This window comes from Polyodon spathula, chromosome 2 (genome assembly GCF_017654505.1).
Source record: "Polyodon spathula isolate WHYD16114869_AA chromosome 2, ASM1765450v1, whole genome shotgun sequence".
Taxonomy (NCBI): Eukaryota; Metazoa; Chordata; class Actinopteri; order Acipenseriformes; family Polyodontidae; genus Polyodon; species Polyodon spathula.
Window position 1 is genome coordinate 76,438,504 of NC_054535.1, and position 20,670 is coordinate 76,459,173.

Genomic DNA, 20,670 nt, shown 5'->3' on the forward strand with positions numbered 1-20,670 from the left:
ACAAATTTGTGCACAAAATTTGAGAGAAATAAGCTTTTTGTGCGTATGGAAAATTTCTGGGATCTTTTAATTCAGCTCATGAAACATGGGACTAACACTTTACATGTTGCGTTTATATTTTTGTTTAGTGTATATTCCAAGCTAGATAGCACATCAGGGATTGAGCAAAATGGTGGCAATAAATTCACCATAGCCCTAGCAAAACATGAAGCACATAATACATGCTGATAGAACAAATTCATCTATTTTGAGGTGGGAAATACATGTGTAGTACTTGCTACTAATATTGCATTGATTACAATAGGGTTCACTGATACAATGATTGTTCAGTAGGTGTTACTTTAATATACATGCACAGCACAATTAATTCATGAACATAGCCACTGCAGTTTTCCCTTTGCTGTATTGTGCTACTTTAAATCATTTTGCAGTGTGTCTTGCCTTTTCCCAGGATCACTTTGATGAACAGAAAAGGTTCTAAATGTATTACCAGTTGGGTTACCTTTTTAAATTTTTTTTTTTTTTAACCAGATATACAGTTGAACCTGAACTTTAATACAGCTCTTTAACCAGGTGTTGAAAAACAAATCTAACAGTTGCTGGAATGTCCTTTTACGTTTTCATTTTGTAATGATGTATGTATTCTTTTCAAAATACTACATAGTAAGTAGAACCGCTCCTTCGAAGACTTGAAAAATGTCCATATTGTTTGGTAGAGAGCACTCTACACCACCCAGTTTACGCACTAAAGTCACACCATTGATGTTACAGCACGCAGTAGTGTGTAAATACATTGTGCAGAACAGCAGCCAATTGTTGGATTCAGTGTTTTTTAATTATTTCAACTGGCCACCGCCCACCACTGATCACGTGGGATAGTAGGTGCCTTTCTTGGAGGGTGAGAGCGCTGTCAGTCACTAAGTTTCCATTGCAACACTGACCGGCAAAATTGTGATAAGAGTCTGGGGCGAATCTGCTCTTCGAGAAGTGTGAAAGGTGCGTAAGTCTTTACCTATTTTCAAGAGAAAAGTTCAAGACCAAGTTGGAAAGTGCAAGTTTACTAAGCTACAGTAGGAGACAGAAGCATGGAATTAGTTTTGATAAATAATTTGTATGGTGTTTAGTAGCCTACGAAAACTAAAGTTATTTTAAGGATAGCGTTCAGATATACATTTATTTTACTGTATTACAAAGTTATATTATATTGTTTATTATTAGTACGATGAAAATTGAAGGTCACTGATTATTGCTTCTCTCAGCTGGGAGGAATGCATCACACAGCTGAATGAGGCGAGGTGTGTGCACCACCTCAGACAGCGCAAAGACCTGATCTCAGGACTCGGAATAATGACACGGTAGATATTGATTATTAGTATTATTACACGATTATAATTTGGAACGATGGATTAATACTAATTTAATATTCTTACAACACACTTGTAAAACTGTTGGCAGATTTTTATTTATTTATTTGTACATTTCATGGCATACACATAGCATATAAACACTAGCTTATTATTGGAGCTTTTCTTTTTTAAAACGCCTGTATTTATTTTTTATTTGTCATATCGTTCTACCCATTGACATTCAGTAATGGTGTCAATGATAATTCGACTATGTTTTTTATTAATTTTTTTAATGGAATCTACCTGCCTTTACTTATGAATCACGGCTGACCCCACCTCCAGAAACCCACGCTGCCGATATTGCATCATAATACTACTGTATATTACAAGAGATCAGGCAAATGAAGACGAGAACAGTGGCCAGAGGGTGTGGGCTGTAGCTGGTTTTAATCATTTGAGAACAAGTGACACAGATTACTGAAGGTGTTGCACTACAATTTTTTTGTAACTGATAGAGCTTCGTTTTCTTTTTTAGCTTGATTTTATGGCTCCCTGAAGTAGCTGCTTAGATAACCAGTACTGCTGTATTAAGAGCATCTCTTTTTCATGGCAGTGCAGTAGTTGCATAACAAAGGGCAGATATGCATTCTGTCAGAGTTACTGTTGTTCTTTTTCTTTTTAAATTTGCTGTACAATAATTCACAGTAGTCTGTAAGGGGCCATGCAGATACAAGTGACAAGGGGAGGGGGTTGCTATATTTCAATATTCAAACAATTTTTTGACATGTTTTTAAAGGTGAAAATGTTTGTCTGCCAGAAGTAAATTTAAACGTGTAGGTAAATGATATAATAAAGTAAAATGCATCATTTCCTGTAAAATCTGCCTCCCTGCCACCAGGTAATGTGTATTAGTACGTTAATGGATGTCTGAAATAAATAAAACACGTTCCAGTGGATGGAAGAGCGCATCCTTTTGCTTTTTTAATTCGTTTGAGATATTTATTTACTATACAGTCCTCTCTCTCTCTCTCTCTCTCTCTCTCTCTCTCTCTCTCTCTCTCTCTCTCTCTCTATATATATATATATATATATATATATATATATGTGTGTGTGTGTGTGTGTGTGACACTTTGACTAAATTATTTATAATTACTTATTTTTTTGTGTTACTTTCTGCAAGTCCTAGGGTAATGTGTAGGTCAGCATTTTTCTTCTTTTTTAGATTATTCTTTTTCCACTGTGTATTCTTTTTCATACATGTACGGTATGCTTATCAACTATTGCCCAGTGGTGACTGTACACTTCTGGATCAACTTGAAAAATATCATTTGTGTTGGTGTCCCTGTTAGAAAGAAATTAAATATTGAAAATAAAGGTGGTTTAAAGTATCCTTTAGTATAACATGAACTGGCAGAAAAACAACAAGAGTCACATTTCAGTGGCTTAACCATTCCTTGCTTGGCATCAGTTATGCACAGTTCATTCTGCCATTCTGATTTCTTATTACAAAGCAAACAGTAACTTATATTAACACAGATAAGTGAGTTAAATAAAATAAAAAAGGATAGTAAAATACCCAGATGCTGTGTGTTTTCACTTGATTCAGGTACTGGAAATAATCTAGACATGTCGTCTGTTAAATTATAGTAGCTGGTGCATTTTACAATAGTGGCCTAGCAGTGTTACAGTAAGGGAGTGACTGAGTTAATGAGTGTCAGATCTGTTGTGTGTATTTATCCAGTGAAGTAAGCCAGATTCCTGATAACGGATGCGATTCTGACAACTGTTTGTTTTACCTGCCTTTAATATACAACTGGGGATATTGAACCCCCATAATCAGAAAGGTAAGTCTGTCGTTCGCCGATAAGTAACATCACAAGCACAGTAATACCTGGAATGTTATCTCTACCTGCTGCACTGTGCATGCAATTGCAATGTGGTTATTTGGAAAGCAGAAGTGGACGTTACATGAAACGTACCGTCTGGAGCAGGGCTTCTCAATCTTGGTCCTGGGGACCCCCTAGGTCAGCTGGTTTTCATTCCAACTGAGCTCTCAGTTACTTAACTAGACTTTTGATTGAACTGAAAATTTGCTCTAATTAGACCTTTTTTTATTGCAGATTTCAAGTTAGCTATAACATTTTATAAGTAACTTAAACTCTGCAACTTTAAGAGCAATTTTTTAGTTCAATTAAGGGTCTAGTTAAGTAATTAAGAGTTTGGTTGGAATGGAAACCAGCAGCCACAGGGGGTCCCCAGTACCGGGTTTGAGAACCCCTGGTCTAGAGATCTCTTGGAACCTTTTATATTTGAAAAGTTGCATGTTCAGCTAATGTGGCTGCAGACGTGGCTTCCCCTCTATAATGAGCAACTGTACCAAGTAAGGAATTTCTTGGCCATTTCTTTATTTAATAATTTAACTGGGATTTGTCTCAGGAGTGGCAGCTAGTAAATTATTATGACTAATTACAGCATGGAGACTGAGTCGCTGCATTTGTGTGTAAGTGTATTGGTGTATAAATGAGTGATACGTTAGGGAATGTTTGCAGATTTGACATCTCTGTTTTTGGTTTAATTATTTATCTTGCTAAATTGATTCATGGTTAACTGGAGTAGCAACTATGGATGACTAATATTAATAGTGTTTTGAATGTTGCCCCCTTGCCACTGTAACCTCCTTGCCTCGTTTGCACACCCATGGCATGACTCAGCCTGTTCGAAATACTGTGTATTTAACAAATTATGGTCTAGATTTGTGTAAATTTGACAGCCCCACAAAAAATAATTTTAATCCAATACTGTCTTGGAGTCATTTCAAACAAGATTTCACGCTACAGTTTTTGTGCATGAAAGAATAATGAATTGCTACTCTGTTAGTGAGGCCTCGTAATTTAGCCTCAAGTGCCAAGAAAGAACGTAGTGGTACTACTTCAACTTCTAGAATTGCTTTGGATATGAATTAATAGCCAAGAAGAGCTGTGAATGTTTTGTGCTGGGCCTGCCTCAGATGGTGAAAGCTGATTTGATGTATCTTGGGTTATTTGTGTACTTATTGTGACCAATGCTTGACAAGTACCTGCTTTATACACTATAGTGATACATATACTGGTCACCCTCAGGTAGGAGGGAAGAAGGCCCAGTCTAAACTGTCAGCTGTGTTTCCACTGAAATGGTACAAATTCCAGGCATGGCAAATTTGATTCCGTTGGTTCAGATAACTGTCTCTTTCAGGTGCTGGTGTTTCAGGTGTTACTGGTCTTGCTGTTCGCTGTCAGTAAAGCGCAATAGGAATTCACTGTAGAAGAGTGTCTACACTGTATGATAACAAAGAACAGGCATTTATGTCCTATAGGGTGTAATTGAAAGCAGGCATGTTAAAACATACACCTTTTGCAAAAAATTATTATTTAAAATACCCATTCACAGCACGAGATTGCGCCATCTATGCCGGTATAATACCACCATAACCCTTTCACACAGTCAAAGGGATCATGTGAGTACAACTTTCAAACCTGCCAGTCAGCAGATCGTTTTCATGGCAACGGTGATTCTCCCATAAATTACAGCATCAGACACCGCCTTTTCTATTTGTAAATTCACTGCCTCGTCAGCCTGTAAAGTTAAAAATTCCTTAATTTATTCCGGATTCCAGTCACTACCTCATTCTTGATCAGCCATTGTATATGAAAAAAATGAAAGCGTGTAACAGAAAACAGTGTATAGTCATTTGGGATGTTGACTTTCAATCCACGCCTACTATAGCGCTTCAGTTCTGGCATAGCATTTCACACAGCAGTTGAGATGGTTCAGTGCCATCTCCGAACCACCTTGCGAGGTCGTTCAGAGACGGCATAAAATATGATGGCTCTGTGATGGTATAGGCAATTCGCACAGACCAAAATCCTGTGTCAGTGCCAGTTCTGAACTTGTCTGTGTGAAAGGGGTAATAAACCATATTGCCTTCACCCTGGAGATTTAATAGTGTGTTGGAGGAACTGAAGTTAGGCAGTCTCTGTGGGCATAGGTTTGCAAGGGTTAAAACAGCTTGGTTCCTTGGCAGTTGAGACCCTTGAATGGGCCAGTACTTAGAAATTGATGGATAACCTTGAACGAGAATTATGCAATTTGGTGACGACTAAACTATTTGAGTCACCAGTGTGAGTCAATGTTCACAGAGAATATAAATGCATCACTGAAACCTGGGACACCTTCATGGAAAAAGGGAGACTAAAATGAAAACTTGGGGCAGGTCACAACACATTGCTGAAGAGCACTGGGAAGATTGCATAGTAATTCACGCTGATTTCTCTTACGAAATGTGTGAGGCTCGGTTGCCGTACTGCAGAAAAGGGTTGGTCTAATGTAGTAATAATATTGTTTTGTGCTAAAATGTCATGCATTGGCTTGTTTTGCTGGGGGCTTGATAATGGTAATGAAATTATACTTCATGATGAGCGTGTCTTTTCTATCTTGCAAACTCCCAAACACATGCAAGATGAACTGGCAAGACACTGAACTTGTTAGTTAGAAACGGCCCCTTCTTTACTATATTTACAAAAAACATATATGCTGTACTAACCGCTCTGTAATTTTGCCAGATTCAATTACCTGGACCAGTGAGCACTCAACCATTTCCAGTTAATTATAAGATACAGAGATGAGACATTATATGGGATTCCATTTCGAAGGACCTGGATAAGCCTTATATGTATGATTTATTACCATGTATGTTAACGAATATGCACTTCTCATTAGCACATTTGTAATACTGACAGGTTCCTAACCCGTCACATCGCGTCTGTGTTGTTTTGAAGTGTGTTTGGCCGCTCTCTCTAATTACGATACAGTCTAATTTCCCATTGTGGAAATTGGGGGTAACCAAAATAATGAATATAGGTTTAGACCTAAAGGGCCAACCCAGCTGCTGTAACCAACAAGAATTGTGTAGAACAACTTGAAAACAAAAAATTAAAAGCACAGCAGTGCTCGTTCTGGCAAATACAATACATGCCTCTGGGTTTTTAAATGTTTTGGTAGGGCGGCATGCCTGTCTCTTCCTTTCGAAGCTAGCTTGACCTTAAAGAAAAGTGATTCATGCCTTGTTGTTGTCTGCAATGAAGTTGTGGCAGTTTGAGGAAATAATCTTTTCTGTTAACGGCCACCCTGGGGGGGGGGGGGGGGGTATAAGGGGGGTTATATCTGACTACTGTGTATTGAATTTGAGAGTGTTTCAGTTTTTTTTCCTTCAAACAGTAGAAGTTCAATGCATCATATTATTACACAAACAGTACTGTGTATATATAAAATACAATACAGTTTCTATGAGATCTAGTGCTTTATCAACAAAACACCTCAATGTGAGATTTCATATGGTGGAGATCAAAATACTATAGGAATCTTCTGACACACATATCCATTTGTATGAAAAATATACATATCAAGTAAATATCTTTTTCAAACCTGAGTCCAGACCCCAGGTAGTACAGTAGCTGCTGATTGATTGAGCACTCTATGTTTGCAGTGGAGACTGAAGTGCTGCAAGCCACACAAGGAACAATAGTGCAGGTTACCTGGTTTGCACAGCCCTGCCCCTTACAGAACCGGTCTGACCGCTCTATCCTTCAGTGACTTGAGGATCTTGAAAGTTCTTTCTGCCTGTTAACTGTTGCTAGAGTTGTGTTTAAAGCAACCTGTTGCTAAACAGATTGGAAAAGCCGCTTGGGCTCAGCTTGGTAATTCCAATAGCCCTGGTGTGGGCAAAAGTGATTTAAGGTAGGAAAAACAACTTTGTTTACAGTAGTCTTTTCTTGGGGTAAAGATTTATACCTAAGTTGTGGTAAAATATGATAGAAATCATAGTCTAGCACCAGGTTAGGTGTCCCAGTGTCTGTTTGGAGTAGAGACCAAGTTTTTGCAAGTCCCAACAGTGTTAGTGCATTGTGTTTTTGTTACATTTATTTGTTATCCTAAATCGACAAAAAATCAGAACCTGTCGGTACACATTCCATTTACTCCTGTTTAAATACAGCTGGTGTGTGTCTGTACCCTGTAGAGGTTCTGTTACTTTTTGAAATTGTGACTAAATTTAAAGGTATGGTGTTACAAAAAGTATAGTTTTGGTCTAGTTTGACTAGTTGTATAAACCTATATGACAATAATAATAATAATAATAATAATAATAATAATAATAATAATAATAATAAAGCAGAAGAGTGAGGCCTGAGTTACTAAAGTGTGTGTGGGTCTAAGTCCAAGTTTAAATGAATCTCAGTGGTCCCAGTAGGGAGGGAAACCACAGAGGCAGAGAAGGAGATCATCAGCTGTTGATGCTTGCACTGTAGTAGTCCATAATACAGTGAAACCTGTCTAATCTGGCATCGCTTGGGACTAAACATTTTTGCTGGATTATACAGTATACTGGATTACAGAGGTATTGCAAAATCCAATATTGTAGCTAGAAAAAACTCTTACAGTACATACAGTAAAAGAAGTGCCCAGGTATAACCTATAGTTTTTATCAGTCTTCAGGAGTTTACCGTAGCTGTACCGTACCTGCGAGACGTGCATATTTACACAACATACTTGATTTTAAATTTAGAAAAGTTGCATGACTTGGTGCTGGACTGCACAGTCAGAATTCAACAACATGCTGGTTTGTAGAGGGGCTGAATTGGACAGGTGTTACTGTACTTAATTGACTTATCTCTAGCACTACTATATAACATAGAAATGTCTTCAAATTGGAGAGATTACTGTCTTTTACTGATTTATGTGTCACTACCACTCTTTTTCTTGTAATGAAGTTATTTAAAAAAAGTACAAAATGTACCATGAAACATAATGCAAGTAATACCTGTATGGTATGACATTTCATCATAGCACATATTTGTGTGTCACTACTTGTTACTCGCTTGGCACTATGAGCAGAAACTCTGTACAAAGACTGTGTTCTCTGCTGTTGCCTCGGACCGTTGAAACATTTGCATTGTGGTTAGTCACATTTTAAAAGGTGATGGGTGGCTCGGTGATAGCATTCCTTGATTTCCTTTCAATGATAGCAACATAACTGGTGTAAAGGTCACTTCCTAACAGTGACCCAGACTGAGAAAGTAGAATTCAGATCGCAATCTGGGAGTTTCAGAATTGAACAAAGAAGTTGAACAGAGTTGGTGTGCTGTAATGTATTTAACTGAATAAAGAGCGTTTATAAAGAGCGTTTATAAAGAGCGTTGAAGGCTGAAGAGGTTTCCGCATCCCTGCATTGTACATGTAGCAGAGAGACAGGAAAAGTAGGCACAATGTCACACATGTGCCTAGTAGGTTTATTCTTCTGACAATGTCAGAAATGCACTCATGTTAGGTTATCTGTGTTTGCTTCCACAAGGCTTTATGAATGTTCCTTGCGAGTCTTTGACTTATGTACTAGTCAACCTGTTAGTAGTCTATTGGGAAGCTAAGAGTGACATTTACACACAAGTGTTCTACATAGAACATAACAACGTAAGAAAAGTGAGAACAGGAGGCTGCTTGCTTAGTCAGTGCTTGTCCGGTAGTTGGTTAATTCCAGTCCAGTTAGCTCTTAAAGGATCAGAATTGCTACAACATGAATAGATAACCTGTTCCCACTCTGCATGTAAATGTGTCTCCCCTTTCTGTCCTGGGCCGACACCATTTATTTTCCAATCTTGTCTTCTTGTCCTGGTCTTTTGTTGGGATTGAAAGGGTGGATGAAACATCTAGGATTAACTTTGTGGACTTGTAGCAGGGCGGTACAAAGCCCTGTACATTATTAAAAAGGGAGCAGGGCAAAGCCCGGCTTGTATATATGTTTTTGTTATTTGTTGTTGTGTAAAAATGATGACAAGAGCCGTGTTGTTTTTGTTATTGTTTTTATGTCATAGTCGTATGTTTTGTTTTTGTATTTGTGTTGCAGCGTGGATGGGAAGCCCCATCCACATTAAAAAAAAAACCTGTGCAGAATGTGTCCGAGGGATTATCAGATAATTGATAGCTAGTTAATTCCTTGTTCACTATAAAAGCCTGCAGCTCTCGGCACTCGGGGTAGGTGTACAGAGGAGAGTACGGGAGTGAGAGGACAGAGAAAAATTTAAAACGAAACGTATAGGTTCAGCCTAACCAGGGTTTTGTTATTATTTTGTGTTCGAGATTTTGTTTTGTTTAAATCTTTTATTTTGCTCTGTGCGCAAGTGTTTGTATTTAAATATTTTATTTATTTTTGTATTATTTAAATAAACCACACCGCAAGCACCTTTTTCACTGCAGTACTGTTATCTTTGTTTCTGTTCCTGCATCTGGCCTGACATCACCACAAGGCCATTCCTGTCCCAGGACTCCTTATAAGATTTTAAAATCTTCCAATTGTCTCCTAGTTAAGTCTCATTTTTAACCTTTCCTTAATCTCAACTATTTTCAGTTTGTGTAACTTGCCTTCATAACTCATACCTCTCTCTTCAAAACTGCAATGTCATGTTTCTAATGTTGAACAAAATAATGCTGCTTTTCATGGGTACTGTTTGTGAAAGAATGGTTGCTGAAAGACATTTTCAGCAGCAGCTAAGAAATTGCAAAAGCAGAAAACATAGAAAGAAAATATTTTTCTTTACATTCCCTTGTAAAACTACCAGTAAAATCTTTTGTTTGTTTGTTTGTTTTGTTTTGTTGTCATGTGAACAAATAACTGGTTACCTGCTCTAAATGGTTGTTCTTGATCTCTAAGCTAAACAAAGTGCCTTTGTTTTGTAGTAAAATATCCCCAGATGAAGTTATGGACAAGACAAAAGAAATGCAAATGCAGTGATGTTAGTTCTTTGATAAAGCTGTGTTACCATAGTTGAATATTGCATGGAAAGCTCAGGGCTCTCTCATGCTCTCCACAGTAACCATTTGTGGTCCACTGCAGCATATCGTTATTTATAAAGCTGTGTTCTCCTCCAGGTGGTAGCAGTATTGGTAGTGCAGTAAACCTTACTGAAACAGCATCGTTGGGACTGGAAATTTGTGCTGGATTATACAGTGTGCTGCATTACAGTGGTACTGCAAAATCTAATACTGTACCTAAAAAAAGAACAATAAAACAGACGAACCATTTGAACACTTAATCTATTCCAGTACATACAGTAAAAGTAGTATCCAGGTATACCAGTCTCCATGTACTCTCTCCATTATGTGCCAGCAGGACATGTGCACATTTACATAACATACTTGATTGTAAATTTAGAAAAGGTCCATGACTTGGTGCACAGTCAGATCTACATTGGTTTTAGCCAGATTTAAAGCTTTTTCACACCTAGTTTAACTTTTCTAATGTAATTTTCATGTTTGTAATGACTTGTTTCTTACAGATCTTCACCTGCGTTTTAAGAGCGGCAGACTCTGGAAATGACTATTGGTGAGCTGACGTCGAGAGCAGTGCTGTTGTACGACGAGTGGATTAAAGATGCTGGTGAGTTTCACTTTGAAACACTATTGCTACTAAAGGAGGTAAACTATAGTGGTGCACAGCATCCAAGGAACAAACCACTGACTATCCCTGAAGCCAAATAGCTCTACAAAGACCAGATGTTTTACATTCTTATTTCCCCAGTCTAATACAGATGTTGTACTTATTTCCCCAGTCTAATCCAGATGTTTTACATGCTTATTTCCCAAAACTAATACTGTAGTTTATCACTTTGTTGATATTTAATAGAGATTTCTTTGTTATGCTTGTCAGAATCCAGAGTTGTAACACTGGGTTGAAACGTTATGGCTGTGTTTGGAATTGCTCATCTCAGTATTTTCTCTTGATTGTTTTGATTTGGGTTATTTGCAACTGTGCTGAAGCAAGAAGGCACGACATATTTAATTGCATAAGGCCACAAAATGGTGGTACAGTCGCACTGTATTTACACCTATTCGCGTTTTCCTTTTACAGTTAAATAAGTAATTATTCTTTACATTGTGATTTACAATTTTATGGTGTTGGCAATCCTGAATGGTTCTCTGTTCTGTTATGATTTTTCTCTAAATCCACCTTTTACCAGCTTTTGAGCTACTTTTAGCTTTACAGAATCCAGAGTATTGGGTCTGGACAGCTTTCATTAACTTTCAGCTCTGCCAGTACCACCTACTGCCTCTCACTGTAGAGTAGGTGGATCTGGCAGAGTTGAAAGGTCATAATGTCACATGATTCTTCAGGTACATTTGTTTTTTGACATTGAGTTTTATTTCAAGGTTTGGGATTAAGTATTGAGTATTCTAGGCCTTGCATATTCTTAATTTTACCTTTTTTTTTTTTTCTTTCTCTCTCTCTTCTAAACTAATGCAGACCCCAGAACTGAAGATTGGCCCCTCATGTCCTCTCCACTGCCTCAGATACTCATTATTGGAGCATACATTTACTTTGTGACCTCACTGGGACCAAAATTGATGGAAAATCGGAAACCATTCGACCTCAAACAGATCATGATTGTCTACAATTTCAGCATAGTGGCATTTTCTATATACATGTGTTATGAAGTAAGAATATATTTAGGTTCATCTGAAAATGCATGGCTGTGTGTTAATACAAGTCTGTGTGATGGGTTTTAGAGCAAGTTAGTGTAGTGTATTAGTTTTACTAAATACATTGCCACACTACAATACCAATGACACAGATAAAGGTTGAGATTTGATAATCCTATACCATTTCTTTGCTGTAGAAGGTTTCTCATACAGTGCATTCAAGATAGTGCCCTGTTCCTAATAAGAATTCCCCATTTCTATTTGTGGAAGTGGGAAATCAACTATGCTGTTTTGTCTCCACTGTTACTTTAAATGCCTAACATTGCACATTAGAAAGTGGGATTCTCTACCTCTTATCTGCACTAAATCAGAGCAAATGTCCTTCAGATAAGGATTGGAGGGGCCTGGTTTTATGTGTTTTGCAATGGACACGGAAATCCATTCAGTCATAAAAAGCAAGCTCTGTTTGATGCATTCAAAAAAATCAGATTGAATTTCTTTTTCTAATCTATCTGAACAAACCCCAGTTGAGTTGACTTTTCTTGGATGGCAGCCTGGTTTGAATTCCAGTTGTTCAGTTCAGTGAGGCAGTGTTCTTGCCCACCTGTAGAAAGAATCCACATCAGCAGAGTGAACTGGTGTGGATTCCAGTCTGCTGGAACAGTCTCCCGGGGATAGGAGTAGTTTATTCAGCATATGCATTCTGTTATTTCTGCTTACAAAAGAATTGAACATTGAAAAGCAAGTAGGTTCAGATTTCACTTTGTTTTGTTTTCCCTGTCCCCTCACGGTGTTGTGATTTTTGCAACTATGCCGAGTGGTTGTAACTACAGTTACTCACATACGTGTTTTTTTAGTTTTTTTTTAAAGAAGTCTGTGTTAAGGTGGTTTCATTGGAGTGGTTTCACAAGCTGCTGTTCTATGTTAGATCCCTTCCATAGATATTTGTAGCATAGGCTAAATCAACAAATGTGTCTTTGCCATTTAAAACCGTTTCCTTTTTTTCACTGCCAATTCTGTGCTATAACGAATCTGGACCAAAAAAATTATATAAACACACACTGTCAACATCCTGGTTTTTACAAACAGGATGCCATCTCCGCAGTGAAGTCAACTCTTTTGTCTTAACAATTAATATGCGCTTTTAACTATGTCTCCGAAACGAAAATTATTTAATGTTGAACAAAGCTGGAAACATAGATTGTTTAAAAAAAGCAGTAACGCAGGCATCTCTCTGTCGTGAATATAGGTTGTCAAAAAGTACTCTCTTTTTTGGTTTGTTAAGCAATCATGCGGCAAAGCAAACAAAAAAAAAAAACTGAGGATCTGATGAACTTTTCATGTTGGGTTGGAATAAAAGCTCAGTTGGCGATTCTTGCATGTTGGATTAAGATTTGGTGCACATTGAAACAATTCTGCATTTTAATTCTTTAGCGAATTGGATAGAAAAGGCGCTGAATACTGCATACAATCTCATCTCATTAACTTACTCCAACAGTTTTGTAATTTCTAATTGTTCTATTGACGGATATATATTAAAGTAGATTTAGCTTTATAATAAAATAACACGCAAAAAAAAAAAAAAAAAAATCATACTTTGACAAGTTTTTGGGCAATCAACATATTTGGTATGAAACCCATTCGTTGCTAATTATTGACAATTATCATGACTGAAAACCAACCCTCAATGATAATTATAGAATAAATAGAATATAGAAAAATAAATAAATACATAATCATCAAGTGCTGAAAAATAGATTAGAAATTTCTGCTTTTAAAAAAAAAAAGCAACAAAAATGGTTAAAACTAGAGTACAGCAACAGTCTCAACATGGCAGTGATGCAACTAAACAAAAAAGAAAAATAGCAGAAAGACTCGGTTTACCAAAAAGCAGTGTGGGCTAGGGTTGCCACCTGGCCCCATAATTGTGGAACACTTTGGGATGGGACAGGGTTTTTAAGTTGCCCTTAAACTGAAAGCAGTAAACACGTGAACTGAGCGCTAAGCACTTGCTTAATTTATACTGCTTCTTAATTAACTGAATCATTGTGATAATACAAATCTTACAAAATAAAAAAGCATCTTGAATAAACGTGTGTAGGTTTATTCAATATATTTATTTTTATTTTGTACAAAATTATATTTCAGTTCTCAATATTTAAAAGATGCTATTTATATCCTATTAATTAGTAATATATAGCCCTAATTTACATTGACTCTCCCAATTAAATAACAACACTGATCCAGTGTTCACGCTCCTCAGTATTAATGATTTCAGTGGGAGAAGGTGATATACTATTAGAAACTAAAAATAAATATATATTTTTAAACTATTAATAAAATAAATAAATATTGATGATGTACTTATTTATTTCATTTGTTAAAAGCTATTATTGTATTGTCATGCTGCCTCTAGATAATTAACCACCAGAATCAATTTAGCAAAGGTTTAGGGCTCAGTTCACATGTTGATTTCCTTCAGTTTAAAGGCAACTTCAAAATCCTGTTCTGTCTCAGTGTTACGGAATTATGGGGCCAGATGGCAACCCTAGTGTGGGCTGTTATTGACAGAACAGGAACTACTGCAACTAGCTCCAGGTGTGGAAGACCAGAAAGATTTCTGCAAAATCTGGAAGAGGAATCGTCCGTGCAGCCCGACAAAAGCTGAATCTCTACTTTTAATTTATGTCTTTCAATAAAACAAACAGTCTAATTTGGTCTCACCTGTCTTTTCCTATGAAAAAGGAGTTATCCTAAAGTATAAAGTTGAAGCAATTCTTTTTTTTTTTTTCTCTCCCTTAAATGAACAGTTTCTTATGGCTGGCTGGGCGACGGGCTATTCATTCCGCTGTGACATTGTGGATTACACAAGCTCACCTAAAGGACTAAGGGTAAGCACATAGCTACTTTACCAAGCATGCTGGGTTTCCTTGTGTGTACGGCAATGAAAATGGTAGCAAGGTTAAAGGGAAGTCATTCTTAAAGTAGATTTGCATGTGATCCAGTTCCCGCAAAAAAGATCAGTATTTGCCAGTGCTGCCATCTAGTGGTTTAAATGATTTTGTGTACCGGTTCCTTATTAAATTGGCCTTTCATACTTTCTTTTTTTTTATTCCAGATGGCATGGACCTGTTGGCTTTATTACTTTTCAAAGTTTATTGAGTTACTAGATACAGTAAGTACTGGTAGTCAACTTTTTTTCTAAAAGGCTGTTTTAAAAAAGAAAGAAAATGAAGTATTTAACTCAACATTTAGTGTTATGAAATGTCATTATTTGGAAATTGTACACCATCATAATTTAAATATGGTGTTAATGTGTAACAATGCGAAATATATATCTAACTGTAAGTACTAAGCAAAGCTTACTTTTTTTGGACGCAAATTAAAATTTAAACAGTAAACAAATGTTTACACAAGTTTTAAACTTTTTTTTATTTAATACATGTAAATTTGCAACCTAACTTTTGAAGTAAATCCATGAGACTGTAGCTCATGTCAAAACATGCCAGTCCTCTGTGCTGATCGTTCTGAAAGTAGGAATAGAACCAGTGATCCTTGGTTGATGCAGTTTTATACGATGACATAGTTGGGTATGAACTTTTGGTTCTTAATTATTTTTGCCAACCATTTCTAATTATGTTAATTTTCTCCAGGGATATCCTGCAATGTTTTTTTTGTAGAAGATCATTGTATTTGTTTACCATATATGTGTTGGTTTTGTTTTTCCTCTTCCACAGGTTTTTTTTGTACTCCGAAAAAAGAACAGCCAGATTACGTTTCTGCATGTCTATCACCACTCCATCATGCCTTTCACCTGGTGGTTCGGAGTCAAATTTGCTGCAGGTATTTGTTTCTTCCTCATGTATGCTCCGAGGCTGCGAGTATAATATTTGGGATTCGGTTACTAATCTATACCGAGCATCAAAAGAAATGTATCACTATTGTAACACCATTTATTTTCGAAAAAAAAGAAGGTGTATAAGTGATGGACGTAGACAAAATGTTTTTGTTGTGTTTGTTTTTTTTAGTTTTGTTTTATAAATTTAGTCGTCGCCAATTCTTTTTACCCCCGTTTTCTCCCCAATGTAGTATGCCCAATTATTATATGTATCCTCGGCCCACCACTTGCAACCCCCCTGCCAGCTTGGGAAATGGCAGCTGGAGCATGCATCCTCCAAAACGTGCTCCTGCCAAGCCATCATTTTTCGCACTGCGGGTCCACAGCGATGCCACCAGACCTATAGTGCTGGGGGACAACACAGATCTGGTGGCTCCACTGCAGAACCACAGGCGCCGTGGATTCCCCTGCTGAACTAAGCCCTCCCTACCCGGGCAGCGCTTGGCCAATTGTGCGCTGCCCCCTAGGAACTCCCAGTCACGGTCGGCTGTGACATAGCCTTTATTCGAACTTGCAATCTCCAGGCTATAGGGTACATCCTGCACTCTGCACGGAGTGCCTTTACTGGATGGGCCACTCGGGAGCCCCCTTTTGGTTTCTTTTTAATCACTCGATCATTCATCCTTGACCATGACACGCTTGAGTGACTATGACTGAAGCATATGCACTTAATCACGTAATTAGTGAGACAGTTGATTAGACACTGGATATGGAGTGATTTCAGCTGTTGAATTGCAAGCTTGAATAAAAGCAATAAAGAAAATCCACAAAAAAAAACCAATATGCCACATCGGTCAAGAGAGCAGCGCCTTCGTGCAGTCGGCATGTTGGTGGCTGGACTATGGTAGTGTACTGTGGCTCGTTGTCTTGGGTGCTCACAGCCAGCAATTTCAGACTTGCCGGTATAACCAGACACACTCTGTAAATAAAGGGCCAAAAACTGGGAGACCGAGAGTCACGACACTTGCCCAAGATCGACAGATCATTTTGCAGCGTCTTCATGATGTCAATTGTTAATCAACATAATAAAAAGTCACTGCACCTGCTCTAAAACAGAGTTTGTGATTTTTCAATCACATCTAGAGAATTTTATCCAAATATAAGTGGTACGTTTCTTTTGATGCTCAAATAGAAGTGTTACGTTTCTTTTAATGCTCAAATAGAAGTATAGAATATTTATATGCTCAATATACTTATAAATTTATAAATTTTAAACATTATGTATTTTTAAAAGTACCAGAGGATTATCCAAATCTGCCTCTAGTTCAGGTCAATTGATTGAATAAACTCTGTGTGGATTTTTTCAGATAATTTAGTCGTGTCACCCTGGCCCACTGTCTTTTTATAGGAAATAGGATGTTCCTAATAAAGGCACCCCATCCTCATTTGTGGTTGATGTAGCTTGCTTGCTTCTTTCATTCCTCTTTGGGTTATTGTGCGTATGAATCAGATATCACAAGCCTCTCTAGCCATCTGATGGAAACAAGACATTTCTGACAGAGCTGTAAACACAATTAGCAACAGTGGTTTTAAAAGGGTTAAAGGTGTATTATCAAAACTGATGATCAAGGTTTCAGACCAATTCCACAGATAGAAGAATTATTTGTCACATGACAGAATGTCTAATACATTTCCAAGAAACCTGCAGCAATCCCTCCCTTCGATGACTTACAGGGATTGAAGTAAGACTCATTCTGTATAGCAGTTTGACCCACTCCAGGTTTTAATACAAGCTTGATTAGCCACAGTGTATATGTAACAAGGTCAGGTATATGTTATTACTCATAGTAAAACCAGGAATGGATCAAACTGCTATGCAATGGGAGCCTCATTTCCATCACTGACCAGTCCTTTTGCAAACTACAAAGGCTGACCTTCAATGGTTTGCCATTTCCTAAAGGCATGTGACAGTGGTCCTTGTTTTCCTGGTTGCAGTCTGGGATATAGAGGCTAGTTGGGCACCCACTGTAATTCGTCTTTCAATATATGTAAATATTGATGCCTTCCATATATATTTGTAGCATAGGCTAGATCACTAACTATGCCGTGGATTGGAGATTATTGCATAACTAGACATTCTCTAAAGCAGTCATAGAAACAAATGTACCTGTTGATACCACTGCAGGGTTTAGTAATACAAGTGCTGTCTCTGAAAACAAAAGGTGTTAAGTGTCACTCAGACAAGTATTAAACATGTTTAATGGCTTGTTGAAAACCTGATGTGTATTTTATGTGTGGAGTTAACACAAACCGATGTAACTCGTGAGTTTTGTTTTTTGAAGGTGTAGAAATACAAGGGGTACTTTCTTACTACTAATCCATCTCTTGCCTTTGTTCGGTTTCTCACATTTTAGACAGTCATACAAGTAAAAGCAAACATTCAAAGCTGTTTGACTGATTCCCGCAGGTGGACTGGGGACGTTCCATGCTCTTTTAAATTCCATTGTCCATGTTATCATGTACTCCTATTATGGATTGTCTGCTATGGGGCCAGCCTATCAGAAGTACTTATGGTGGAAAAAGCACATGACTACCATTCAGCTTGTAAGTATCTCCCAAGCTTTGTTACATTTTTCTGAAACAGTTCCATTAGTGGAATTGTACAATTTCTTTAAATAGTTATGGTTTGGTTTAATACAATATGTTTTGTTATTGTATACCAAGTGAAGAAGCAGCTGCTTGGATTTGTGATTGCTGCTTGGAGAACAGCAGCTTTTTCTTCACTTGTTTCACTTGGAATGATAAATTAGCCCAAACAACAGCAACGACCCTCACCTGTGGAGAGCTCATCTGAATAATCGGTTTATGCAGCTCTCCTGTACTGAACAGAGTTCAGTAGAAATATTTACAATAACACTTTTTACAATAACTAACCTATTCCAGAGTAAAGTTTTGTGTGACATGCGCTGAATTGAAAAGGCTATTTTTTTAACAAACACAATCCAAAACGAAGTAAACCTGGATTATGAAGTCTTGTGGTTATAGATTACAGTGCCATCTGCTGCCGACTCTTTGCTGCTAGCATGCTTGTGTTCTAACTGTGGTGTTGATGTTGTCACTGTTGTGTGTTTCAACAGGCCCAGTTCATCCTGGTCACAGTCCACATTAGTCAGTTCTTTTTCATGAAAGATTGCTCCTACCAGTATCCTGTTTTCCTCTACATCATTTGTCTGTATGGAATCGTCTTTCTACTGCTGTTCCTCAACTTCTGGTACCATGCGTATACCAAAGGCCAAAGGCTACCAAAAGCTGTGAAGAATGGACTAAACAAGAACAAAGAACAGTGAAGACCTTGAATACAAATCCTGTCCTTTCTGCTAGCAACAATCTTCAGTGATGTTCACAGAGGAGAAAAAAGGGAGGGAGTGGAGGGGGAGGGGGAGGATAAATGTACACAGTGTAAACTTTTCTACATTTTTCTAAAGTATTTGATTTTAACTTTTTATATCTTGAGAAAAAATGAAAATGAATATGCTGCTGTTACCAAAGTATATAACCTGACAGTTTTGTATTCCTGCCTGGTATAACTGTTTAAATATGTGAGAAATCATTTAGGTTTTAAGCCAAATTCTTGTCTTCATGAACTATACAAGATGGTAACCATAAAGCACTTTATCAGGTGCTATAAGCAGCCCTTGTATCAGTGTCCTTGAATGATAACAAATACTGTTTAAGATAGTTATGCTACTTAAAAATAATTTATTAAAAGGAAACATGTCATGTGTATAACATTTGTCATATAGTTGCTTTGTAAAAGGAAACATGTTCTCTATATATTTCATTAGAATGGTGCCTATTTGTATAACTGTGCTTGTTATGTTTTAATTAAAGAAGAAAAATAATTAAAAAAAATTGTAACCATGTGTCACAATGTTCTGTAATTTGGTATATGTGACACATCTTTGAAGCATGAACACATTCCACAAGGCGCAATATTTATATAACTATCTTCTATTGGTGATGTAAAGCTCTTGAAAGACCTTTTCTTGATACCTGTGAATGACAGGGATTGAATGTTCTGGATTTAAGATATTGAAATCCATGTTGTGATGAAGTTATGACCTGTTGCCCATGTTGTACTTTAATGTTTTTCACACAAGTACAGTATGATCATTCAGAGAAAGAAGAGCAGGTGGTTTAATGTGACATCAAAGCAGACAAGACAATTTAAGAAGATTAACTTGTTCCCATTGGAACAGGGAATGAATCCTTTCCTACAATTTGCTGTCATTTCAGATGCATTGGTTTTTAATATCCAATACCACATGCTTTAAAATTACTATCCTATACTAAACGTCTGCCAAAAATTATAATAGTGCCCAATGCTGATAAACAATTGAGTGCTGTGGGGTTTCTGACAGAACTGTAGCAGTGGACAGTACTTTTTCAGACAGTTGTACCAGTGCTTCATTAAAGATTGCTGATTGTACTGTAGATAGCTCTTCCTTAGCTTTATTGCGTTGTCTTTTTTGTAGACATGAACCACACTTAAAACAATGTGTAGAAATTCTTGACTTTTTTTTTTTCAATCTGTATTTTGTGCCAAAAATAAATGTGATTCAGACAATTTACCTATGTGGTGATCAATGTATATTTCTGTGTTCAAGCTTGTACAATAAAATAATAATAATAATAATAATAATAATAATAATAATAATAATAATAATAATAATAATATTATTATTATTATTATTATTATTATTATATTATACGCTCTTGTAGTTACTGGTGCCTCTCCCATGTTTGTATGTCTTTTGTAGCCAGATATGCTGACGTTTTTAATAACATTCAAGCACCCCCCCAGGTTATGGTTGTGCTTGCTTTTTTGCTCATCTTATTGAATGCATTATATTTTAATTTTATTTTCACTTACATTTCAAACTCACGAGCATTTCTGTGCTGCAATAAACTTCCCCTTTAAGG

At 37.1% G+C, this 20,670-nt stretch overlaps 1 protein-coding gene across 3 annotated transcripts; it reads left to right on the top strand.

Moving 5' to 3' along the window:
- Nucleotides 1–888: 888 nt before the first annotated feature.
- Nucleotides 889–20,663, top strand: LOC121300814 (elongation of very long chain fatty acids protein 7-like). 3 transcript variants are annotated; one of them, XM_041229720.1, is made up of 9 exons: nt 894–996; nt 1,260–1,355; nt 10,709–10,809; nt 11,674–11,864; nt 14,660–14,740; nt 14,968–15,024; nt 15,587–15,692; nt 18,155–18,291; nt 18,825–20,663. In XM_041229720.1, the coding sequence occupies exons 3-9, from the start codon at nt 10,746–10,748 to the stop codon at nt 19,032–19,034; spliced, it is 846 nt and encodes a 281-aa protein (XP_041085654.1). In that variant the 5' UTR covers nt 894–996; nt 1,260–1,355; nt 10,709–10,745; the 3' UTR covers nt 19,035–20,663. The 3 variants fall into 3 exon arrangements, with proteins under 3 accessions (XP_041085637.1, XP_041085654.1, XP_041085645.1); XM_041229703.1 differs by lacking the exon at nt 1,260–1,355 and having other exon boundaries at nt 889–996; XM_041229711.1 differs by lacking the exons at nt 894–996; nt 1,260–1,355 and adding an exon at nt 6,992–7,118.
- The last annotated feature ends 7 nt before the right edge of the window (nt 20,664–20,670 follow it).

Coding starts and splice junctions, on each gene's coding strand:
- LOC121300814 (XM_041229703.1), top strand. CDS start 10,746: ATGACTATTGGTGAGCTGACGTCGAGAGCAGTGCTGTTGTACGACGAG. Junction 15,693..18,154: donor CGGAGTCAAATTTGCTGCAG/GTATTTGTTTCT, acceptor TGATTCCCGCAG/GTGGACTGGGGACGTTCCAT. Junction 18,292..18,824: donor ACATGACTACCATTCAGCTT/GTAAGTATCTCC, acceptor GTGTTTCAACAG/GCCCAGTTCATCCTGGTCAC.